The 26,496-nt window shown below is 41.0% G+C and overlaps 1 protein-coding gene across 10 annotated transcripts in view; it reads right to left on the bottom strand.

The window, feature by feature from the left end:
• The window catches only part of ESM1 (endothelial cell specific molecule 1), a 41,658-nt gene that overhangs the window by 8,708 nt on the left and 6,454 nt on the right, over window positions 1-26,496 (bottom strand). Inside the window, exons 2-6 of one of the 10 annotated variants that reach the window (XR_011530595.1) lie at window positions 18,071-18,184; window positions 17,109-17,278; window positions 8,195-8,849; window positions 5,001-5,153; window positions 832-1,673 (exon numbers count right to left, since the gene is read on the bottom strand). Coding sequence is in view for 6 of the 10 variants with exons in the window: in XM_070587589.1 (XP_070443690.1) it covers window positions 1,573-1,673; window positions 5,001-5,153; window positions 8,195-8,495 (555 nt within the window). In the remaining 4 variants the exon portion in view is untranslated. Of the gene's footprint in view, window positions 1-132; window positions 1,674-5,000; window positions 5,154-8,194; window positions 9,002-17,108; window positions 17,279-18,070; window positions 18,185-26,496 lie in introns of those variants that run through there. The other 9 variants (XR_011530596.1, XM_070587589.1, XM_070587590.1 and 6 more) reach the window with 9 other exon arrangements.

Here is a 26,496-nt window from a genome sequence, read left to right as displayed (position 1 = left end):
AGATACTTATCTGTAGCAGAAAATTCAGGTGAAGAACCTGCCCTTTAATATGCATAGAAGAGTTCTTATTCATTGAACAAATCATTTAAACAACTTTCAACAATTTAACAAAGTCATGAGTGGACTCACAGCAGCTGTCTGGTTTTTTTTATTGAACAATCATAAACTTGTCCTTTTAAAACAAATCCTAACAGCTTATTCAGCTTACATTCAAAGACCCTCCCACACACACATTCACAACTCTGTTGGCAAAACTTTGAGAATAAAATATAGGTAAATAGTGAAATAATTCTTAAATAATTCTTCACCCCAAATAAAATACTTCTGTAAATATTTCCTAACAAAATCTAGTAAAACAATCTTGTTTATGCTAAGATCCTCCCAAGTGTACTCATCATTCCACTTATAAACCAAGTTTAAAGGGAAAAAATATGAAAATGAACTACATTTTAAAGCTGATGTTTCCTGGTGAAAATTGACTCTTTTCCAAACCTCCTAAAAAGCATTTTCTACTTTAAATTTAAAACTCATCCAAGTCACTGCACTTACTTTTAAGTAAATTCCCTCTCTTGCTCATTTTTTGACATTTTATAAATCCATAGTGACTAAATTTTTCTGTTTCTCTTATGTTAATTACTGATAATATTACTATAATTATTAACGATAAATTTACCATGCCTTGGATGTTTTCAAACCTTATAGAGTTACACTTGTATTCTAATCATTTTAAACAAACAATATTATGTTCATTTTCTCAAGAGGGTGATAAATACGGGTATGGAGGATGACTCGTACTAACATAATTGTTTACAAAAATATATAAATATTTACCTTCAAACCTCCTCCAGTGGGCAAAATACTTCCTAGCTCTCTCTCTGAGGTGGCGTTCTTTAAAGCCATTTATCGAAGCGTATGCTTGCCCTCTGCTCCAGAACCATCCTTCAGAGACGGTAACCTGGGAACCACATCAGCAGCCCTTTGAAACCTGCCTCAATTCAAGGCTGCTACTCAAACTCCCACAAGCTTCAAACATCCCACTTCTTTCAGGGATTGTTTTGTTTTGACTTTTCCCAAAGTGAAAAAAAAGAGCACAATTAAATTCTATTAAAGCTACCACAAGGAAGACCTAAATATCACACTCTCCCACCCCACCCCCACCTTCTCTTGCTCCTAACTCTTCCTCCATGTGGTATCCCGATATTGACAGTCATCCAAGTCGAAGAACTGGGCACTTACTGCGGTCTTCAGCTTTGGCTAGCTTTCCCTTTGGCTCACCTGTCTCCAGGTCAAGATTGTCTAAATTGCATTTCGAGTTCTTCAGTATTGCTATAAACACATATTTAACAAATCTCTATGCATTCAAATATTTAACAAATATCTAAAAGTGTTCAGTCATATGCATTTTATGGATTGTTAGTAGCCTACTTTTTTGTTTTCTGGACCCACCCTGAATCACACTTGGTCTCCAAAAATTACATGTCCATATGCTATAATCTAGACAATTCCTAAAATGTCAGCTGTGTGTTGAATGAACATTAAAATAGAGTCTTCTCTTGGACATCCCACCCAGGATCAGCGGGGATTTAACCATTTCATTACAGGAGCCCGGGCAGCATTCTCTTTCACGAGTTCTTCTCTCACAGCATTGCCATCTCCAGATGCCATGTCATGCTCTGAAATGAGAAGGGATACAAATCATGTCCTAACGTTTATAACTCCACGATCAAGTACAGTTTTGTCTTATTTTTGTATTACAATGGATTTACAATGAAATCTTTAATAGATGTAAAGAGCCTGTGCTTACCCACTCTCTATCAATTAGCACCTCCCATCAAAGACAGGACCTTCTTGAATTATTTCTCTTCATACATCTCTCATCACCTGACATTATCTTACACATGCATTTGTCTTTTTTTTCTGTCTTATCTCACTCCACCACTAGAATATCAGCTCCATGAAGGCAGGGGCTTTGTTTCATTCACTGTTACAACAGTGCCAGAAACATGGTAGGCACGTAATAAATACTTATGGAAAGAGCCAATGCTGCCGGAACAGATCTCTAAGTAAGATTTTTATACCATGTGGTATGGAAAAGAGGTTAGCTTATTGGTGTGGCTCCAGAAGGCAGAAGGCAGACCAAAGGGCAGAAAGATTATTCTTGCTCCACATAAGAGAAGAGTTTGCAAGATTTAGAATTTTTTAAAATGAAATTTTTCTGCTTCTCAAAGTAGTGAGGTGTGTTCGCTTCTGCAGCGCACATCCTGAAATGGAATGCTATAGGAAGATTAACACAGTCCAGCAGATGAATGCCTGGAAATTCATGAAACATTCCAGATTTTACCACACCTTTCCCAAAAAAAAGTTGTTTGTGAATTCCAAGTCTTGGAAAGTGTGGAAGTTCACTACAAAAAAAAAAAAAAAAGAACAACAGATGAAGACAGGAAGGCGACTTGCCAAGAGTATTGTAGTCAACAGGTAGACAGAGAAGACAACCTCATGCAACCAGGGCATGAAAGGGACCTCCGGAAGTCCCTATGCTGTCGAACCGTGGCGCCATTTCCAAAGGCTGGGCCAAAACAGGTTTGTGCAAAGGTGACATGAAGCCCAGGGCAGGACTGAGGCCCCAAGCCCCCTCTTGTAAACTGTCAGGCCTGAAGCCCAGGAGGGCCCATGCAGACAACACACAACTGTCTGGAAGAGATCCAGGGCAGCCTCTCCACAAGGCCTTTAGGATGCTCTGCTCTCCATCCTGAGCCTAGCTAAGATTACCAAGATTACACTCATAATCGTCTTTTGCTGCTCCTTTAGCCAATGAAAGAAAATGCTTTTTCCGTAAATTTCTAATAAGGATCTTGATACCTCATTTGGATATAGAAATATTTTCTGTGTGACCTATAACATAGCAAAGTATCTGTTTTCAAGGCATCCCCATAGTAGGCAAGATATTTGCAGAACCTGCAAGCAAATGAGAAAGGGGGCCAGGCCTGAGGGAAAGAGACTGCACACTGGTCCAGGGGAGAAGGGACCCGCTGCTGTGTGTGCAGCAAGACGGACGGAGGTGAGACGCCGAGGGTTCTGTCATTGAGGATTATTCCAAAGGAGCGTTCACGGCCTCCCAGACATTCAGGCCAAACACGAACAAAGATTCACAAGGGATTCAGTTCTCTCTCGGTGGGAAAGGTTTAGGTGTAACCTTAAAGAAGTGAAGGGGAATGTGCAAGCTGTTCCTTCAAAGCTCTTTTCAGCCTGCGGTTTTAAGAAAGCAAAGTAAGACAAAAGAAGTGGCAAGGGTTTGAGGCAGCTAGCTGAGACAATAGGTTTCGAATCTATACAAAAAGCGATCAAATCATTCAAAACAGTTTTAGGTCTCAAAAAGTACATTGGGGGGCCGGCCCAGTGGCTCAGCAGTTAAGTGCTCATGTTCCACTTTGGCGGCCCCAGATTCACCGGTTCGGATCCCAGGTACGGACGTGGCACCATTTGGCAAGCCATGCTGTGGCAGGCATCCCACATATAAAGTGGAGGAAGATGGACATGGATGTCAGCTCAGGGCCAGTCTTCCTCAGCAAAAAGAGGAGGATTGACAGCAATTAGCTCAGGGCTAATCTTCCTCAAAAAAAAAAAAGGTACATTGGTGGTGCCAGGGGATGGAGGGGTGAGTAATGGGGGTAACTGCTTAATGGGTACAGAGGTTTTCTTTTGGGCTAGTGAAAACGTTCTGGAACTAGATAGAGGTTGTAGCTACATAACATTGTGAATGTATTAACTGCCACTGAATTGTTTACTTTAAAATGGCTAATTTTATGTGATGTGAATATCACCTCAATAAAAAAGTTTTTTTCAGGACTTAAACCTCAATCTTCTTCCATTTTTCTTTTCAAGGACTATAAAGACAAGTCACAAGTATTTAAAATGTTAATAACAATCTCAAGTTCCAGATCAAATATTCACAAAGATATTCACCTAATAGGTTAAAAAAAGAGAGAGGTTTCCATTTTAAATTAATGCTTCGTGGTATAGCCACTCTTAAAAATAATAATTCACTTAAAAGTGCAGTATTTCCCCCTTTATCTTAATGTACTTATTTGTACCCATGTGTAAGAAGCAGGTAAAGCTGGGAAATAAGCACATTTGCCAAATATTTCAAATTGTAATTAATTTGAAGAGCAAAGAACCAGAAACAAAAACTAAATAAAATGGGTTTGGATTGCCAACTATTTATATTTAAGGGAGAAAAGTGTATGATTTGTTAATACCAGTAGTTGCTGTGGCTACATGTTGTCTTAAATGAGCTACTTTCAGTTTAATGAAGCTTTACTATACTGGCCATTTATCCAAAAAGATAACCGAATAGATGCATAGCACCATCTCATAGGCTGTATTCCCCATATACTAACAACTGTGTAGAAAGCACGCGAGCACTAACAAGCAGCATGTGACTATTACTACAATTTTACTCAAAATTCCCAAATTTCAATCACAGATACGAGTTCTTATCCTTTCCAAAATCCATAAAAATACATGCTTGGAATTATTCCATTTAAATACTTCCACTTGGTTAAAAATAAATGTTCTATATTTTCTATCTTGGCTCTTAAACCTCATCCAGTAAATTCTGCAGAGTGCTTTTTCTATGTGAAGTTGGGAAAGAAGTAGTTTTGTCTAGTTACGTATATAAAACAGATCCCTAAAGAATTTAAAGAACTTTGTATATCTTGGTTATTTTTTTATTACAGGTTTTTTGGTAATCAATCATATTTGTCCTCCGTATAAACTGGTAACTTTATGAGAAATTATATCATCTTCAAGATTACTAACGAGATCTTTTTAAAAAACAGCTACAGCAACCAACTCAACAACCACTCACCTCTCCCCTGACTAAAATAGAGGAAACAAAATCATTCAAATCAACATCTTATTCCACTCATCAGTATTTTTTAAGTCATTCAAACTGAAAATGAAACTATTGTTCCAATGTCTATGCTGGAATCAATTCTTACCTGTGTGAGAAACAAATCTCCTGTTGGACGACTTGGCTACGGAAAATTGGAAGAAGGGAAATTTCAGACATTTGCCGGTCACCCTGTCGCATATGCCTGACTGACAGTTGCAGGTCTCTTTGCATTCCATCCCGAAGGTGCCGTAGGGGCAGTCTGAGGACAAAGGGAAGGTTTAGAGGGAGCTGCTGGTTGTGCATAAGCCTCCATCCTTATAGCCTCAGGGTTTGAACAAACCTCATGAATCTTGACTGTTAGATAAAACCCAATTCTCAAAAAACCCCAGGCTTTAAAAGTTGAAACTTTAATTCGCAAATGTGAAATCCCACACAAAGACCAGAAAATAGGCACCTCAGTTGTAGCGCCCCACCGTGAAGTTTAGTTGACGGCATAACCAATATCCTTGAACGTATCTTAATTCTGTTTACTCTGCTGAGAGAGCAACAGACCAATTCTCATAGCTTATCTCTGTGACAGCTCAGTGAAGGTGGGCAATTGAACAGACGCAGGCATCAGCTCCTCAAAGAGTTTAAAAGATATGATGCTGTGTTTTAATCCCTTGCAGTATTCACAAGACAATTTACTGCTTTAAATGTATAGAAAGAGCTTCAAATTAAGCAGGAGCTAAGAGGGCTGTCATCCCAGCTCTCCATGAAGCAAGCAATCAATCTTCAATCTGCTCCATCACTTATCAACTTCCTTATCTGTCAAAATGGCAGCACAATTTACCTAACTTCCCCAGATGTTAGGAGGATTCGCTGGTTAAACCCCCTGGAAAGCTAAGATGCAACATGCTAAATGAACAAGAAAGTTGAGAATTTATTTGTATACCTACCCAAATCTGGAAGCTTTTAGAGCTTCAATGTTTTCATACTTAGACTAAAACATACTATATTGAGAAAAAGAAGATAAACTTATTTATCAAAAATGCATGGTTTTTATGACATAAACAGCATCTCAATAGACTAGACAGTCTTGAACAGGCAAGCAGACTAGATGTAGAATATTTATTGTCTCGGCATGAGAATGTCCTTGTAAATGTACAAGCACATACGGGTAAAGAAACAAGTTGTGAGGCGTCAGAACCTTCACAAATCTAGTATTTCACAGAACAATCAAGATAGACATGAATGAAATCTATTTCTAAATGAGGTTTAGGATTGCTTTTTTCGGCATCCTTCAGATTGCAGAAGAGTCTGGTTTTAAACACTGACCTCTCTACTGGGAGAACAGTCCTTGAAAGGGATCCTGGAAAAGCCTCTTGCACAAGGGCACACAAGACAGGGATTTGACTGTGTCTCCAGTGGTATTGAAAACTAAATCTTAGTCAAAATCTCAGTTCTACTTCTATTGTCTCCCCATGTATTGAATAGTGCTGGGCAGATGGTAGGTGTTCAATAAACATGTGTTGGCTGGCTGATATCTGGCAACACAACGCCGAACATCTGAATATTTAGAAAACATCTGGATATGCAGCTAGAGTATACAGTTTTCATAGGAACGTTCTGTAAAAAAGCTGAAGGAGGGAGTTCGCCTATAGCAAAATATAATGTCTCTATCTAGTGTTTCTGAGGTTCACACAGGCTCTCTATTCCCAGCAGAGAGAAGAATGTTCGAAACTGAAATTGCTTGCAATCTTAAGGATGCCAAAAAGAGCAATCCTAGATATCTTTTTAAAATATATCTCATTGACAGCTACCTCAATCATTCAGTAGAATACCAGAGTACTAAAGACTTCGCATGCCTTACATTTTGTTTCTTTACCCATGTGTGACTGTGCACTTACAATCACATTTACAGAGGAGATTGTTATGCCAAGAGAAAAAGCAATCCACTGCATATACTTGCTATATCATAAGAATGATTGTGTTAACCACTTCCTCCCTAATTTCCTTATGTGAAGTACTGTTTTCTTGGCTGATAAGCCCTGTAATTTACAGAAAATACAGATCCTATTCAGCTGAAAGAAATACATGTGAATGTTCACCAAAGAAAATATTTGCTCAATATTCTACCTTTTATTGGCTATAAACAAAAATAAACTAAGCAAAAAGTAAAATTCTCCAAATAGTTCAAGTATTTATTTCCTAACCTTTAGTTTGTTTTATGGATTAAAATGTGATTAATTTATAAAATATTTGTCTAAAAGGTAGGAGAATTAACGACAATAGCTCAATACTGGATGATTATCATTCATAAAAGCATACAATTGTATTAAATACATAAAATATAAGAATTATTTTAAAATTTCCCAGTCCCTTTAATAAAAAGGTTCTTTGTGTTGTAAAACTGACAAATAGGGCTATATCATATGTGTTGCATCTTAATAATAGCTCTTAATGATGAGATCATGAGGTATCCATATAGAGAGTATTTTAAAATCGCCATTCTTTTGATCCTAAACATTTTAATCATTTTAAACTATAGTCACTAAGTTTAAAATAAATTCTATAAATGCTTACCTACGTTGTTTAGCTATAATTTCAACCTAATGAAGTTTTTAAGTCTGTAAGACTGCCAACCTCATTCTGTATAGACTTCCAATTTTTATTCCTCTTTACTGTTATTTTGTTTGTCTTACACCATCTGCTATTTTTCTAGATGACCAGAAACCTTTATAAAGTGGAATGAAGTTTGTTTCATACCTCAGGAAACCTCTTGCAAGACTGACAGTCATTTTGTTAGATGACTTAAGCCCACCCTATTTCACAAAGTGCATTAGCGTTCATCAGAAATATTCGATCTTGAGAGATGCCCTCTGGTCTGTGGACCCTTTCAAGATCAAAGAATCACTAAACCCTGTGGCTAGATACCCCTCCAAGAGGTTATCTAGTGCAGACCTCTGTAATCACTGCCTTGCAGAAGAGAGCATCTAAACCATCCACAACAGATTACCTGTCAAGTTTCTAAAGTTTTCTAGAAAAGGAGGCAAAACAATCTTCCATTGCAACTTTTTTCTTAAATCTCTTAAACTTGAGTGAAACACTGCATTTCCTTCTGTGCTTTCCTGCACACTGGGTTCAGTTGCTATTTGCAGTTATCCCTCTCTCTCCCTATGACACCTGTGTGGGGGCTTGTCCCTAACCCACCTGCATTTTCCCCCTTCCTCATGAGGAGGAAAGGCTCGTCACTTCCCACCCTGGCTGAAAGCCCTCAGTGTGCCCTGGGTGGGGAAAAGCAAGGGGGTCACTCGTTACCTTTGCAGATACCAAACTCGTCACCAAAATCATCCTCCTCACTGTAAAACTGACACCTCAGCCCCGGGCCACACTTCACGCCATCCATGCCCGAGACTGTTCGGTAGCAAGTTTCTCCCAGCCCCGCGGCGCACACCCGGCAGCAGCCACAGTCGTCGAGCACTGTCCTCTTACAGCGCAGGCTGCTTTTGCACACGTTACTGTCACAGCGTTCAGGGCAATCCACCGCATACTTGGTACTCCAGGCCGTCGCCAGGTGCGCAGGTACAAGGAGTGTGGTCAGCAGCAACAGGCTCTTCATGTTTCCCCGTGGGCTCGGGCTTGGGCTCAGCTTCCAGTGGCGTGGTCTTTGCTGGCAGGAAGCAGCTGTCCAAAGTGGTAGCTGAGCCCCTGCCTACACGTTTATGAGTTTTATAGTACACTGGGTTGCCCGCATGCTTCCCCGTCATCAATTTCCTCAACCCAGCAGCAGCGCTGTCCTCCTGCCAGGCTCTCTTGTTTTAGTTTATGAAATCCAGGATGAAGGCTGGATTAACACGCTGCTGCCATCCAGGAATTGAAAAGCCCAAGCTGATGTCATCTGTTATGTTTAGATGGTTGTTTTGCATGAGGACTAAAAAACTCGCTCACATCCGTCTCAAGGGCTCAAGGACATCTGTGAAGGGAGAATAAAGAAGATTGCATACCTCCTTCAGGACAGGAATTGTTCTGACACTGGCATATCACTTGGGGTGTCGCTTTGTCTCAGAGCCTCTGCAGTCCGGAGGAAAATGATATCAACATGAATCATCAGGACCGAAGAAGCTTCTTTAAAAAAATAAATAAACATTTGGTATTTCCCCTCAATAAATAGCTATGAGATCATTTGAAAGAAGAAAGGGTTATATTGTGCCTTTTCAATACTTAGAAGAAAGAAAATATTTTGAAAGGGATTTTTTTAAAGATCCTCTCTTCCTTCCTCCCATCCATCTCCTCAAATGTTATTTCTAAAATAATTCACATCACATATATCTAAGTTTATTGTGGCTGTAGCTGTATTTCTAGTAAGAGTGGAACTGCCGCTGAGAATTTCCTTTAAAATCAATACAAAACCCACAAAAGAGGTAAGATGTTGCTGGCACTGTTTCTGGGTTACTCAGTTCTGGAAAAACTTATCAGTTGGACTTCTGCTGACCAAAAACTCCCTGGAGAGGAGGCTCATCCATCACCGAGTCTGCTTGTCCAATGATTGAGCCCATTCAGAGCCCTTCCCCTCACCTCCTGGCATCTATCAGAGGCCTCACTAAAAACCGCCAAACAAGGCAGGCAGCCCAAGGAAACAAATGAGCCAGCAGGGAAATCAGAACGTGGCCCATAGAGGCAAGTCACAGAGCAGGGAAAACATTACCCGTCAAGAAACAAGGTCTTCATGCTATAGAGGGTCACAGGGCCTAGGTCCCACTGGGGAAGACAGAGCAGCCCTCTAAAAATATTAGCTGGACCAGTGCCTTGTTAAGCAAGGTTAGTGGGGCAGAAAGAGCAAGGTGAAAGAGGAGAGAGGAGAATTCTTACAGCAGCCACAGGTTGGATTCCAAGCCCCCCGACCCACTTGTCAAAATAGATATAAACCCACTGTTATCTAATAAATTCACATCCCAATAAAGTTCAGAACTCTTGATCTGTTGCAAATTAGTGATGGGCAAACGCCAGGACCTCTCAGCCTCAGCCTCCTCTTCTGAGAAGTGATGATGTAGGCTAGTTGATCCCTAAAATTCCTGTCCCTTCTAGAAGACGAGGCAGAGGCCATGGGATGTGACTTGATGATTAGCCTTCAAAAGTGCAATTTTAGGAGGATGGAGGGAACAGAATCCAGACCGCAGGAAATTGAGGAGGTGGGAAATGAAGGCAAGAGTTTTAGCTTGGAAATTTCCCAGTTTCCATGACAATCCAATTTGAAATATTCTAGCTGCATCTCCCCAGAAGGAAACACATACTTAGCAAACGGCACACTCTGATTTATCGTTTTCAATAGTGGGGAATGTTCACTCGGTGCATAATATGTGCCAAGCACCATTCTGAAGCATTTTACATGTATTAACTCACTTGCTCCTTACCACAACCTTATGAAATAGACACTATTATCATGCTCATTTTGCAAATGAGGAAACTGAGTCAGAAAGAGGTTAAATAACTTTCCCAAGGTCCCCATAATTTCAGAGATCAAACTTGAACCACGTCAGTCTAATGTCAAAGACACACACTCTTTCGCCTATTACAACACAATCATGCCTCCAATGGCCAATGGTTCTGATGGCCTAGTTCACAGTTTAGGCTGACCCTGGGAAAGGTTTCTTGTTCAAACTTTGCTGAACACCACTTTCTGGGGAGAGAGTGGTTAACTGTAATAGTGGTTAATAATAACACCTAACCATTATAGATATCTTGCTATATGCCAAACACCATGCTGAGCACTTGATATGGATTATTGCATTTAACCTTCAAAACAGCCTCAAGAGCTAGGCATTATCCTTATTCCCATCTTAGTGATGAGAAAATGGAGGCCTAGGGTGGTTAAGTAACTTGTCCAAGGCCACACAGTTAGCAAATGGTGAAGCCGGGCCTCCAACTCTGAGACAGACTGTCTTTAAAGACTAGAACAGGGATCACAAAGTGAAACGCAGGTAGGTGCCCAACAGGTGACCCAAGTGAGTGAGGCAGTAACCTATGCCAGGTATAGTGTAGTGGAAAAGAGTGGATTTTGTCCACCTGAGAGTACATGACTCCACTAAGGGAAGCATCCACTCCTTAGGGCCAGTGACTGCTGCCATGCAAGATTATGAGCCCACTGTGCCCAATCTAATTTTTTTAAAGAGAAGCTGGAATACAAACGTTTTAATGTAATACCTTAATTTCTAAATGTTGACCAGTATTTCATTCAAACTAGAAAAGTTTATATGTGCCCTCATTTCTTGTGGACTAGATGCAGTCTGTCACCTGTTCAGTCCTGCTAAAAATTTTGGATTCCGACAGTGCTGGATTCGAATCTCTGCTCTGCCACTTACTACCTAAGGGACTTGGAAACTTATTTTAATGTCTCTAAGCCTCCATTTCATCATGATGTACAGTGAGGTTAATAACACCTTCTTTACAGGGCTATTGTTAGGATTGATAAAATAAGTGATGGAAAGTGTCTATCATTCATTCAATAAATGGTGGCTATTCTTCATTTTAAAAATATAATCATCATAAAGTTGGCAGTGAATAAAAACAGAATAAAAGGGTAAGAACTTTCTGATCTTTTATAGGAACCTAAGATAGAAATAATAAAAGCCCTTGAATGTCAACATTGTAAGTGGTCAGGGAAAGAAGGAGAAGAGGAGCTGGTGGACAACCACCTTCTGCATTTCCAAAAATGGATGACACCTTTAGTAAATGACAGCTAAACAGAAAGAAGATGGAAGTCGAAGGTATCAAATCCCAACAAGAGTAAACCAAAACACAACACACGGAAGAGTGAAGAAAATATGCTCAACAGAGTTCATAAATGGTGGAACTATCTCAATACATGGTACCTAACTACTCATTCTTGGGGAATCTTCAATTTCTTCCAAGGCCCGACAAAAACTCTGTCTCAGCACAATACCTATGGGACTTTTACGTAGTTGTATTTCTGTCTTTCCAAACCTTAAGCCCAGATCAACCAATTTTCTGAGGAAAATTAGCAATGACCACAAAGGGTTAGGAAATCAGAGCATGAGTCAGCAAGGGGACGACAGCAAAAAAAAATAAGGCAAAGTTAAAGCTGTTAATGATGAGGACATGAGGTCCACCCTGATTGGTTTGCTTTGTGCTGGGGCTGGCAATCTCTAACCTTGCTCTGCCGGTTCATCATTTATCAAATCAAAGAGTGAAAAAGGCCTGGGGGAATCACATAAAGCATTTCTCAACTCTGAAAATGCGAGTTCAGGCTGTAGTAGGTCAAACCACACCATCTCGGGATCCAAAGGACAGTATGCAGCCTCTGCAGTGGGGTCCAGAGAAATGATAAAAGTAAATACTAGCCCAGGACACCCTGTTCATTTCAAACACCATTGTGATGAATTTTGCTTAAACTTCATATTCTGTCAAGACAGAAAATAAGCCTAGGTAATGTGCATTGGATTTTTTGCTTTATTTTGCACATTACAATTGCTAGTAACCAAATAACAAGAATTTTTTCTGGATAGGCAAAGTGGGAAAGGCTCTGGAAAGGTTCCAAACCCTCATGTCAAGTCAAATTGTCCGATGCTTACTGTGCCTTCCTCACAAAACTCTTTACCAGAGAGATTTGATTTAAATTGAATTCTGAAGCCAGCCTTGAAGGTGAAAATTTCCAAGGGGCAAGTGAAGAAATTTAGGTGTATAAGACTTTCAGTTTTGATTTTGTTTTTAGTACCATCTGAAAGTTCTCCTGCTTGGACACCAGCTGATGGCAATTTTGCATGCACCTAGAGCAAAGTCTAGCGCATAATAAGAACTTACTACTTAATAAGCATGTAAATGTAACCAATAGTTTCCCAGAGTTATTTTCAGAGAGCAGTAAGTTAAAATGGGCACCGATGTGTTCCCCAGGGAGAGCAAAGTGAGGCCCAGGTTCTTGGACAGGTTGGACTGAGCTGCAGACCCTGAGTGATTCTTTGTAGGAGTAAGGTAGAGGTTTCCAGAGACAGCAGAAGCAGCTGAGATGGAATGGGGTCTGAGCAGGCACGTAAGGCTGGTCATGTCAGCTCCTGCACAGCTAACCAACTTCGTCCTCGACCTTCTAGCCTTGAGTCTGGCAGCACCACACCTACCCTGAGAAGAAGGTCATGGAAGCTCCTCATGGCCAATGGACCCTGAGGAAACATATCTGCCAAACTGACTGAGCTTTACAGCAGTCACTGGTCAGCTGTCACATGCCCTGGGGACTCCTTCCAGAGCCTCCTGCCCTAGGAACAACTTGCAGAATTTCTAGAAACAGCTCTGCCACTACCAAGTTATGTGATCTTAGGCAAGTCACATGACACACACCCTAGGCCACTCCATCTCTCCTCTCTACCTTAATAATGAGTTAAAAGGGGCCTTATGACTATCATTATCAAGAGTCCAAATTTATAAAGATTTACTTCATTCTTTAAAAGTGATCTTCTATCTTGGAGCAAATATTTTGCCCAAAGAAATCTCTCTCCAGTTTTCTAAGTTTCAATTCTTAATAAAGACAATTTTAATAGTAAAGGAAGATTCGATGTTACAGGCAATTTTCAAAAACTACACCTGCTCAGGAGAGTAAAGCGAAGTGCCACTGTTTTAATTTGGCTTCTTGCCTGCACCGGGATTTGTCTGAATGAGCAGATCATGGCTGTAGGCAGCTGGGGGGCAACCACAGTAGCGTATAGCAAACAGCCGTATAAGAACCGTGAGCACAGGGGAGTTGAGAAGATAAGGACATGACATCCACAGTGTCTGCTACAGACCTCGACCCTGCATCTCTGGGCACCCCTCAGAGAACTTTGCCACCATATCCAGAGCTCTGGCTACAGTGGAGTCCTCTGAGGAAGCAGACACAGAATCGGGTGTTTTTTAAGTTTGGCCAAATCTAGAAACTTCAACTTTGGGTTCCCACTGCCAGGAATTCTTTAGAATTCTGTAGAGGGAGAAAGTCTAGACTTGGGAGCATGTGAGGAGTTCTCACTACATAGCTGACTACTTCTCTTTGCTCTCAATTCTGGCAAGTTCTAGAGCGAGGAGTCAGTCAAGTTTTTCTAACAGCTAGCTTTTTCTCACATCAGGGTTCTGAGTCGATGAACCCATCTGCAAGAGATTCCAGTCATACGGTATCCTTCGGCCTCCAAAAATGAAGCCATGTTCAGAAGCACCAGGTGCTGCCCTGATACAAGACCACAAGCAACATGAGTAACAAAAGTAGCTCTGAACTTGGAACCAGAAGACACGAGTTTGAGTCCCAGCTGCATCGTTGGTCCTGGGCTAAGACACCAACCAGCCTTCCTGATTGACATGAACTCACTTTTTCAGAAAAATGTAAAGGATAGAAACATCATCCCTTTCTCAAAGAGATGTTGTGAAGATCAAAGGATAACGTAGATGTGAAAACATGTCAACTCTAAATTACCATACAGGTGTAAAACATTATTACTTATTCCATGAGACAAATTATCTATCGTGAAAGAAAATAAGCCTGTGGCTCTCTATCTCAGACCTCACCCATTCCTCCATTCCACTCACCTTCTGCAAGACGGGGTAATTTTTCATTCACTTAATTCACAGAATGATGGCTGAGCATCCACATTCCCGCTGAGGAAGACCACCACGTCCTCCGCAGCCTGCCTCACCCATCCTAGCGTGGGATGACTAAACAGCTCACAATCTGCTCTTGGAGGCCAAAAGAGTTTTTTTAATCACCAGTTTCCTAAATGACTAGAGAATTAACTTAGGCATTGGGAAGTCATTTAGACATTAGAACTATCTGACATGAGAGAACATAGGTTTAAAAAGTCATGTTAGAAGTTATTGCTAAGACATTTGGAATGTTCACTAGGAATTTTGGAAAGACTGGGATTTCTGATTAATACAAGAATCATAGGAAATGATTCTGCTACTTTGCTTCTCTAATAACACGGCACTTCCTTTGCCTAACCTTAAACTGACCCCTTTCACAATGTCATAAAACATTCATCAGGACCACCCTCGCCAGACTCATCAGAGTTTGTCTAGTGATGAAGAGCCTTGGCCTTTACATGACATGTGAGTGGAATAAATGATTGAATGTTAAAAAAACAAAAAAAGTTGAAGGTAATCACTAGAAGAAGAGAAATAAGAAGCATAATTTCCAAGCCCCTTATTAAGAATTTTTTTTAAGGAATTGGCAGTTTCAGACTCACTCTCTAATCTGGTGTCAAAATATCTTGGCTCCTTTCTTTCTGGGATGTTCTGAATGAAGGGCACATGGTGACCTTCTTTTCTTTGAAAAAGTGTCTTGCTTTCTTTTGGCTGTCATGGGTTTCATGAAGTCTCCAGGCCTATAATCTGAGAGCTAAATGTACACTGAGGGTGCCTCAGACAGAGCTCAGTGCACTGTGCATTAGAGCTCAGTTCTCCAGACCACCTGCATCAGAGTGTCCTGGGGAGCTTGTCAAAATGCCACAGCCAGGGATTCCAATTTGATGGGTCTGAAGTGGCCCTGGGAATCAATATTTTTAACAAGTAAGCCACTTGATTCTGACACACTCAAAAATTTGAGAAACCTCTAGACTAATGGTTTCTCCCAGTCACATCACTTCATGCTAGCAGAATTAGTACTTAATCTTTACTCTGGAGATTTCTGATAGGAAAAGCCTGTCTTTGAGGGATTGACCTAGAATTTTTAACTCTGTTATGCACTTCAAATTTTTGAGCATATGTCACTGTATCTAAGACATGCATCTTGACACATTAACATCACTGAAGTTGGGATATGGCCATTATGACATCATTGTCATTGCCTATATGTGCACATCAAAACTTGCAGTTGAGTGCCAGTCACTTGGAAGAGACTCTTGAAGAGAGTAGTGGAGCTATCTTTTAAGAAATGCTACATTTTCTGATTGTGATTACTGATGATCTCAGTGGCCCAAGGACCTATATTCTGTGAAAAAGACATGACATTGATACATGATCAGAAGGACCAGATATGAAAACGGAGCCATTTAGGAATATTTTAGCCAATTTATTGAATTTATATTTTCCTTTCTATAATGTTCAAAAATTCTAAATGATAGAAAGCTATGTCCAAATAAGCCTAAAAGAGTGCTTTCCGTAAGTAGAAATAAAAATTCTAGTGATATAAAAGCAGTATGTTAGAGTTTAATTAGAAGAATTATTTTTCTCGCTTAATGATATATAAAATAATGGCACATATCATACTGAGAAAATCTTAGATTCAGTGAAATACAGTAGTTGCCTAAATAAATAGACCTGCTTTTATTTTTATCAACTCACCATGAACAGTTTGCTTAGCAGTAGAATGAACTGTTTGCCCCTCTCTAGGCTTCTGCTAGAACTGTGCATGATGAAGTCAAAGACCTTGCTCTTGCAAGCTGCCTGATAAACATCATCTTAACTTGATCAGACTAGAGGTGATCTGGTCTGAGTGAGAGTGAGATATAGGTACCGAAAGCCCAAGTTTAATATCCCATGCAATTCCAAAGTACACACACATGCACGTGTGCACACACTCAGCTTACATTTCTAACAGTGGATCATGAACCTGTGTGCACACAACCACTTCCAGACAACATGCTGAGCCTGTCTCCTTTGTAAACATATTTAGGAAGTACTCACTGAATAAAACACCAAACAATGTCTCCAAGAATGAAAGGAATCCAAAGGACTTTTGGCTTTCTGTATTCAAAGTGTTCTCAAGATGGCAAATCAAAATTTCAACCTTCATGCGGTCTAGGCTAGAAAGCTAGTCTATTAGGGATCAACAGTTATTACAAACGGATAATTTAATAAGCACTGACCCATGGTGATTTTGTAGTATTAATGCCTTCACTTTATGAACTTAAAATAATGGAACTAAAAATAAGGCCATGACTAATTGCCTTTCAAGCATCCTACATCCAGACAAGAACCTATATTGATAAGAAAATGTAGGGTGTCTGAGCCTACCAGGAAATATCTGCCAGGCACTTTTGAAGGAACCTGAGAGGAAACCACTTAGTAAAGCTGTTGGAAAAAGGGATAGCACATGTGGCATGCTTGCCACAACAACCCTTCCTAACTGGTTAACACACACACACACACAACCCATAAAAGCAACAGCAGCAACAACAAAAATTGTGAGAGATTCACTCTGTGGAACAATCCTACACGGTGAGTCTTCAAAACTGTTCACTTGCAATTGCAAAGCCACGCAAACCTGCTGCAGGAAGACATGCCTCTCCTTTGAGGGGCGGATGCGTCATCAGAGCACTTCACACTCCATTAGGAGAGTCCGTTTTGCTTCAAAACACAAAGTAAGGCTCTTCTCCACATCAGTCCCACTGCTAGGGCCGTGAGAATAACCAGATAGTCAAAGGCCTTTAGTACCTGAAAAGAGGAGAAACAGGTTGAAGCAACAAATGTGGCTCCAGAAAGCTCCTCAAGCCCTATATACACCAGACCTCTGAGCTTAGAGCTAGGAAAAGTCCAACTTAAGAAGTGTTTCGGGGGCCGGCCCTGTGGCGAGTGGTTAAATTCACGCGCTCCACTTTGGCGGCCCAGGGTTTCACCAGTTCAGATCCCAGGCGCAGAGCTAGTACCACTCATCAGGCCATGCTGAGGTGGCGTCCCACATAGCACAACCAGAGGCACTCACAACTAGAACATACAACTATGTACTGGGGGTCTTTAGGGGAGAAGAAGGAAAAAAAAGAAGATTGGCAACAGATGTTAGCTTGAGCGCTAATCTTTTTAAAAAAAGTGGTTCAGGATGAGTTGTTCACTCAGCTGCCAAAGAAACCAGGTTAAGAAACATTTAATAACTTGGAATTTTGCCATTTATAACTAAATGTTTTTTAAACTTTTATTTTTTAACCTTGCCCTATAGTAGCCATACAACATTAGTATATACAGTTTAGTAAGTTACTAAATATTTGTCTTCATAGAAAATAAAAATGACCAGATTGTAGGCATATGTGTCCACAATAGAAGACAAATGCGGCCTGGGCCTGGGGCTCCTCCACCATGCACCTGCTTAGCCTCTTTTCTCTAGCCATCAAAACACTTCAGCCCCCGAGGCTGGGATGCCAGGGCCTGTGTGATGCCCTAGCTGAGCTCCTCCAGGCCAGAAGGGATCCCTCACCCAGCTTGGCATTTAGCACACCTAGCACCATCCTTTACCTGCAGGGGCCCTCTAGTTCCACGAGCAGGAAACATTTTATGATCATTGTGTGGTCTTCACAATCCTTGGCTCAGGTCCAGCACTTCCGAGGGGCTCAAGAAATGGCATAGCCTCTAAGAAGAAACAAGCGAACTTCAGAGACAGCCTCACGAGCCCCAGCCCTCCAAGTGAGAGTGGACGGGACGGACCTCCCTGCTCTCCAGTTTTCTCCCACTCTGCCCAAGCTCTCAAGGAGCAGTGCTTTAAAGAACGCTCTCTCACTTCATCCTCTTCTAAAATTGAAATGCTAGAGGCAGCTCTAACATTACCTCACTAACCCATTTATGGAAAAGTTTATCAGATCCTTTTCCTTTCTGCCCTGTGTCTTCTACCCCGCTACTCCCGCCTGCCCCAAGCCCACCACTCCCCGTGACCCCAGCTCCTCTGTCAAGAAGTAAAGAGAGGTGGAAGTAGCAAATTTATTTCACCATATAGAGAAGTGGCTAAGAACATATGATTTGGGGTCAGATCACTTGAGTTTGAATCCTGAGTGTACAATTTATTAACAGTATAGACTGAGCGCAACATCTAAATCTCTAAGCCTTGATTTCCCCAGATGCAAAAATACATGAGAAGACCTACTTCATAGGGCTAAACTGACACCCAGAGCCCGATGCCTGGCAAGTAGTGCGCACTCAAAATATGCTGATAACAACATGGCCTTGGGCTGGGGCTCCACCAGACACCTCCTCCTGCCCTGGTTCTCCATGACCTCATGATCTCTGGTCTCCTTAGAGCACCCAAGTGGATGTACACAATGGAAAAAAGGGATGGAGAACGTCCCCGGGAAGTGACAGAAGCTCAGGCTGTGTCTACCCACTAAACTCTTTGATCCCATTTACTTGGGGGGGCGGGGAGGAGGCGAGGGTGTGGATGAAGCTTAATTCATACAATAAACAGTCAATTTAACCCCAAAGTGTTAAAGTGGTTTATTTTTACAGACACGGTCTTGCACATGTGGAAAGAGCCCTCAAGCATTGGTCCAGAGTTCTGGGGGCTCTGGGGTCTGCAGAATCCAGCCTTGAGGCTGAAGGCCAAGGCGGCCAGGAATGGATCTTATTTTTAACAGCCCACAGTTTCCAAGGCAGTGAAACAACAAGACCTCGGATGAGATGAGTCACTCAGACTCGCAGGATCAGAGAAGTCATGGAGGATCAAAGAACGGATGAGCCTTCCAGCTCTCTGCCCCTCTGAAACCGAAAGATGCATTTCACAAGGCTCACCATAATCCGCTCCGACTAATTTTCAGGGATTGAGTCTAGAGGAAGAGTCAACAGGAGATTTAGTTGCTATGGCCACTTGGATCCCTGACAAAGTGGGCTTCAGTGGAATAATAAAAAGCCACATTTTCCCACAATACTCTCCCCCAAACAAAATGAATGGAAGTCAAAACCTTACTGAGGATGAAGGGATTAAAAACATAACTGAGCAACTTGCACAGCAATCAGAAATAAATAGGACATAATTGAGCAACTTGCAGTACACCACAAATAAATATTACTAATTTATTCAAGGGTGCTATGTAACTGTTTTTTTTATGGGCACATCTATTTTGCTTTTCCTGTTTGATTCTTTATCCCATTGTGAGGTCTGCCCACCACCCACAGACTAGGTGTCACACTGATGTTACACAAGCTGGGTCATAACACTCAATGCTCATCCCACTGATCACCTCACTTTGCAAAGCAACGTAGGTGAGTATTGTACAGCCGTCTTGGCCTCATGAGCTGGCATGCAACTGATTAAAGGAGATGCTGGCTGGAGGATGCGGAACAAGAGGACTCAATGTCTGCTGTGGGAGCTTTGTTGCCACCCATGCTACCCTGTCAGTTCCTGTCTGGGTTTCTTGCAAACAAGGGCGACTGGTAAAGTAGTGCACAGGCACCAGGTCTGACAGAGCAGAGTTCACTGGGAGACGGGATCAATTTCCTCATGGCCCACCCTAGAGCAGCGCAACGAAAGTCAAACAGAGCTAGACTTTGGGCTGCATGATTAGGAAGGAAGCCCCTTCTCCTCACCTGGTATGATCACGGACTGGACACAAGTATAACATGACACATCAATACCTCAACTCCAGCCCTATCCCACCAGCTCAGGATTCATGCTTGGGGAGAAGCTAGTCTTTCTTGGCATGATGGAGGCTGAGGACTGAGTCTTGCAGGTCTAGGAAGTCACAAGCTAGCTGCAGAATCCCCCTATAAGCATTAGCGGTTGAGGAAGCATCAGCCCCTCTCCTGGCATGATCAGAGGCTGATCAGGACTGGTTGCCATAGGCACTGAGGCATCCAGGTTTCCTGAAGAATCCGTCTCTTTTTTGGGGGAGGCCAGTCTGCTCACCTTTAACAAGTGAGCACTCACCTCTACGAGGTGTAAGCTGCTTCGTACAGTCGCATACCTGCTGCCCACATGTCCATCTGGGCCCTGTCTAGGGTTAGACAAAGAAAGGATTTGGAGTTTCAAATCTGAGCACAAAGAACAGATTCCTAAGGTACCGTGTGGTTTTTCACCATTTGCCCTACCCACTCCAAATCCAATATCTGCCCTTTCCTGCCCTGTTCCATGTCCTCTGTGGACGACATCACCCTGACTCCCTTGCCTTCTGGCTTCTGGTTGGGTTTGGCCTATGGGAGGCACCTACAGAGGATCAGAGGAGGGGAGAGGGGCAGTAGTATTTATTCCCTACTCCCTCCCTGGTTTGGCCTGCATATATGGCAGGGGCTGCATCCCTCCACGCCTACAGCTCCTGTCGGGCACCTCATCCACGGCTCAGCTCTCACTGGGTTATCAGAAGCAGCAATGGCTTCCTGCTGCTGCTTATCCCTGGGTGCCTCAAGTCCTTTGCCCTGCCCACACCTCGCTGAGTAGTCTCTTTGCTAAAGTCTCTTCATTCGAGCCACCTGAGTCAGATTCTATTTCCTGACAGCATCTGATTGAAACAGGTGTCTTTCAGCAATAACATCCTGTGGTTCTAACACTTGTGGTCCAAGCAGACATATATGCTTTGCTAAGCCACATCCTGAAAGGAGTACATTATGGACACCAGAAGTATGACTTGTGACTCAGATGGGTTTTGTTCTGCCCTGGTAACCCTACGTAGGCTGTTTCTTTAACTCAGGACTTTAGACTGTAAAAGAATCTGTTGATAATGATTGAATCCAATTATATCAAGTTTACTAAACAGTCACCTTGAAAAATACATATATAAAAACACATATGAATACTAAAATAGCATTACTGGTAAGGTTTCAGGTATAAGCTTTGTGTTGACTAATGAACTGGAGAAAACAGAATATTCCCTGTTGTAGACTTGTCTCTTATTTGCATTGTCCACATTCTGATCATCCTTCTATGTATGTTCCATGTTGATCTTGTTTCGCGTCCAGGACTTGATTCTCTGTCTATAAAATGAATTTCAGCAGGGACTAAGCCTCCATTGCTAAATTATTATGGAGTCTTGGCTTCGCTCTGATGCACTTGGCAAAACACTGGCTGCCTTCTTCTTTTATTCCTCGTTTTCCCATCAGAAGAGTAATTTTTATTTAAGTTAAAAATATAGTTCAAGATGCCAGTTGTTGCCAATGGTTATTAATACTACTTTAAAACTTGAGAATGAAGAGATTTCCCCCAGAAAATTATTTTTAAATAAAATTCAGGTTTACCGCATGTTGGGTTTTGACCCAGAAATTTTACATCAATTTTTCTGACTCTCTTCTCTAAGAGAATTGGTTATTTGGATGCACACAACATTTTGTCATCCCCAGTCTCCTCTCTCTCTCTGGATCTCTTCTGACACTTTCACAAAACAACATTCTAGGAATAAAAGCCTGAAGAACAAACGATGAAGAGTGTTCTAGATGGAAAGCTGACTGGTCTGCGAGGAGAGTTTTCCTTCTTCCCTAAACTATGAATTATTAAAAAACTTCTCATCTTATAAAACACTAGGAGCACCTTGATGTAGATCCCACGACAAGCATCCTTGGCTTTAGTTTGGGTTGGTCTCTTTGCATACTGTCACCTGGTGCTACAACCTGCTGGCTTGGATCCTGTCACAAGAACACTTTTTTTTTTAAGACTTCTGATTGCATAAGAATTGTTCTTACAGCAGGTGTCTGGCAGTTAGTAACAAGGGAAATGTCACTTAGAGAAGGACCTTCTTCCTCAACATCATGCTACCTCACTGCCTGGCTTCTTATATTTTTAATACATATTACCTGGAAATGTGTGTGTGTTAGGACAATCCGTGAACTGGAAGCCCATACTGTTTCTGGGGCCCTCACTCTTTGGGTTCTTTGCTTCTTCAGAGAGGTGTTTAAAACTCATTCTAGTGAGAAGAGTACTCTCTGATTGAAGTCCAAACTTTACAATATTTCTCTGGCCACATCCTGCACAACCTACACACACATTGGGGAGAAATACATGTGCCTTAGCAGCTTCTGGTGTGACAGTTTTAAACATCCCCCTGGCAGCAGCAGTTCAGGGGCTTCGGGCTTACCAATTACCCAACAATATTGCAAAATCAAAACATCATTCCTAGAGCCAGCCTATCACGTGCCCAGAGTAGGTGATACCTATGTTGTGTGACTTAAACAGAACAAAGAATATTCTCTCCCAAACTGCCTCCATCCCCATCACCATAACTGACAGCTCATCAGTAGAGGTGCTTCCTCTGAATCTTTAGAGTTTTTTTTATTATTTAAGAAACTTTAAATAAAATGAGAATACACTGCAAAGTGGCAACACCTTAAAATATTCTTGAGCTATGAGATGTTGGTGGGTATTTGCTGACAATAAATCCTTGCAGATGAGGACTGTTAAGAGAAATAGGAACACAAGAGCAGAGATGAAAGGGTACCCATGGTCATGTTACCTGTCTCGGAATTTGGTCTTGACCAGTTCTGAAATTCTGTTTTTTTGGCAAATTTCAGAAAGCATAGAGAGAACTAAAAGATATATATTCAAACTTCATTTTGTTTATTAAGAGAGAAATGGGCAGAAGTGGATTTTGAAACATGATCTTTCCTGTTGACACATGTTCAAAGAATGTCTGGAGGAAATACTAAACTAAAATACAGACTGATTCAACTATTGGCATCAAATCACTGACAATGAAATATGGTTGCTATCTTGAATATGAGGGAAAGAAAAAGAAGCTTCCCAATGTTATAACTTTGCTGAAAACAATGAAAAACTTAATTGAGAATCTATTTTATGTTACCTTGATTTCATCATTGTGAATTCCCTTGGAGACATTTACTCAAAATGGCTCTATTATACTCCTGGCTCCTGATATTACTGGTATTAAGAGTACAGGGGGAAAAAGGCTTTAATATTTCAAATGCAGAATCAACAACGTGTTCACTTGTGAACATTCATTCCTTTTTATAATGTAAATTTTTAGTCTTCCTCCTAGAAAGTCAGGAAAGATAGTAGATAGGTAACAAGTTACAGAATCTTGACTAAACACATTATTTGACACAACTCTCTGTCCATACTTTCACTCACTTAGCAAATGCATAGAATGTGCAGCATAGTCTGTGGGGAGCTGAACAGGATATTAATGTAAAAATCCACTTGAGCCCATTCCCACCTTGCTAACAGAGCCCCTATTTTGTTCAAGTCTCTATTCCTCATCAAAGATGATCCAAACCCCAGCTTGGCAGATGTGTCTAAGCCAGTCCAGTGGGAGATCCCATTGCCAGTGATTGGTTTTGGGAAGGCAGGTGATCTTGTTCTGTCCAATGAGAAGTTGGTGGGGAGAGGTGCCAGCACAGAAAAGGTGTGAGATACTGAAATATACCTATAGGAAGAGCTGTATACTTTAACCTTCCCTTTAACTTTATTGTAGCCAGGTGTGACACCTAGGACCATGAGGTTAGTGAACATGAGTAGTGAGGATGCACATCTGAGTCCTGATAGTAACTTTGAGCCACAGAATTAATCAACCCTGGTGCCACCCTATCCCGAGCTTCTTGTTGTATGAGAAAGTGAATTGTCTTGCTGCATAAGTCCCTCTGGTTGGGTTTTCTGGTACTTGCAGCTGAAGGCTTTCCTTGCTGGTACAAAGTGCATAGACACAGTCCTCAAGAAGTTAACAAAATCAGAGATGAATCGGCTGAATATGATAAATACTATAATAATATGGAGCAAGATCTTAACTATTACTTCTAAGGATTCCTCTTATATTTGAAAGAAGGGGAAAAGCGCTTCTACCTGGAATGATCAGGAAATACTTTGTGGAAAAGGTAGCATTTCCTATAAGACTTAAATAATAGAGTAGGTTCTATAGTAGAAAATAATCTATTCCCTCTTGATAGTAAGGAGGCTAGAGGAGAGTAGTAGAAGAAAAAGTTGTGAGAGCAATATTATGAAAAGAGGTCAAGGTGGAAAATTGGAAAATGTACACAGTTTTCCCCCATGAGTTCTGTGGAATCCAGGTCCCTTGATATGTTCTATGAAAAGAAATGTTCTTTGGTCCAACAAGTTTGAGAAACTGAGCATACTATCTCCCCACAGAGCCCCCTGGGTATTAACAATACACATCAGCATTTAAATGCTCTGAGAAGTCCTGAAGACTACAATTACATTTAACTTTGTTAAATTACCTATATGTTCCTGAAACTTCTTGGACAACAGAACTCTTTTTTTGCCTCAGGACAACTGTTATCATCACACCTGTGGCTAGTGCTCTATGGTACACACTTTGGAAAAGTCTGAGCTAAAGAGAATAGTAGAGATTTACAGAGAGCATTTGGAGAACAGGAAGAGGAAGTGGCAGTAAAGAGGCAAATAGTAATAAAAGGGGAGAAGAATATCAGGACAGAGAACCGGACAGGAGTCGGGGCAGAGGATGCTTCAAGGAAAAGCTGGTCAGAAGAGTGAAAAGATGCAAAGAAATCAGAGAGAATGAGGACTGAGAAAAGCCCACAAGATTCACCAATAAAGTGTTTCACTAGTGCAATGAGAAATGAAAATAATTTTTCAGGATGACAAGAGAGACCAAGAAACTATGAAAGAAAGGACTCTGATTATGAAAGAAAGAAAATGAATAATAAATTGAGGAGCAAACATGTTCAAGTGAGTATCGTTCATGAATAGGTAGGTCTGTGTATGCTTGCCTACAAAATTAATGTAGGGGTGGATAGATGGATGAATAGATGACTATCGAAGAGACGAGCTAATAAAGATGTAGAAATGTAGGTTGCCATATAAAGAAATAATTAAAAGGTTAAGTCCCCAGGAGATGAGGAAAAGAATAGAAGTGTCCCTCTATGGAGTTATTCCCACCTGACCAGGAAGAAAAGATGAGCAGTTAGATAAAGAGATAGAGTTCACCTTCAACTTCTAAAGTAGAAAGTAAAGTGAGGGAGTCTTGTAAGGTGGAAAATGGGGGCCTGGGAAAAATGAAGAAAGTCTGGAAAGGCTACTGTGGCCAGTGATCTCAAGAATGAACAAGAGACGTGTGAAAGAATTTCTAGAGTCCAGTGAACACCCTGCTCTTGAGCTGATGAGCTAGCCCATCGGAGTCCTGGGCAGCAGTACTCTTTAAGGCAGAATCTGAAAAAGCAAATGGTAAGGATGGTGTAAGAGTAGGCAGTCCCATAGTGGAAGGTTAAGGGGATAGGGAAATGTGGAGTAAATATAAGGGCCATGTTACCACAACTATCTTGTTCAGACTGAAAAGAGGTCAGAGGTGTCCAGAAGAGAGTTAGTGAGCACGGTTAAATTACAAGAAAGTCAGTGATTTGGAATTCTGGTGAGAACAGAAAAGTACGTATTTTGGACTTTGGAGAGAAGAGGGGAATTAAGGAAGCTGTAGAAAGAAAGAGGGTTTACAAAGTTCAGGATCTAAAAGGAATAGCAGGGTGATTACATTGTTGCTAAAACCCATCAACTGACTAGTCGACCAAAAATGAGAATTTAGTAGATTAATTCTTTTGTTGATTTATATCTTCTCAACCTGGTGGTCTTTTTATCAGTTCCTGCTATGATTGTTGTGTATCAAACTTATACTTACTAAGACTTGCAAAAACGTGAAATGTGCTTTATTTTTTATCCTATAAATACTAAGATTTGTTTTATTGTTATTTATACTCTAAGTCCCTAATGAGGAAATTTAACTAACTGTTATTTCATTTGTATTTACATTGATTTGTTCACCGTTGAGCCCATTTATTATTACTCATCTTTTTTGATTGATCTGTAAGAGCTCTTTATATATTAAAGACACTATTGTTTGGGGGAAATGTATTTCAATACAAATGACAAACATTTGATCATATGTTTTTGGATATTGCCTGTGGTGTTTTTTGCCTTACAAAAGTCAAAGTTTTATATACTTTAACATATTGGTGGTTTCCTTTTTACCTTCCTCTCTCAAATATTATTT

The sequence above is a fragment of the Equus przewalskii genome, chromosome 20 (genome assembly GCF_037783145.1).
Source record: "Equus przewalskii isolate Varuska chromosome 20, EquPr2, whole genome shotgun sequence".
Taxonomy (NCBI): domain Eukaryota; kingdom Metazoa; phylum Chordata; class Mammalia; order Perissodactyla; family Equidae; genus Equus; species Equus przewalskii.
This window is presented reverse-complemented; position numbering and strand designations above follow the sequence as displayed.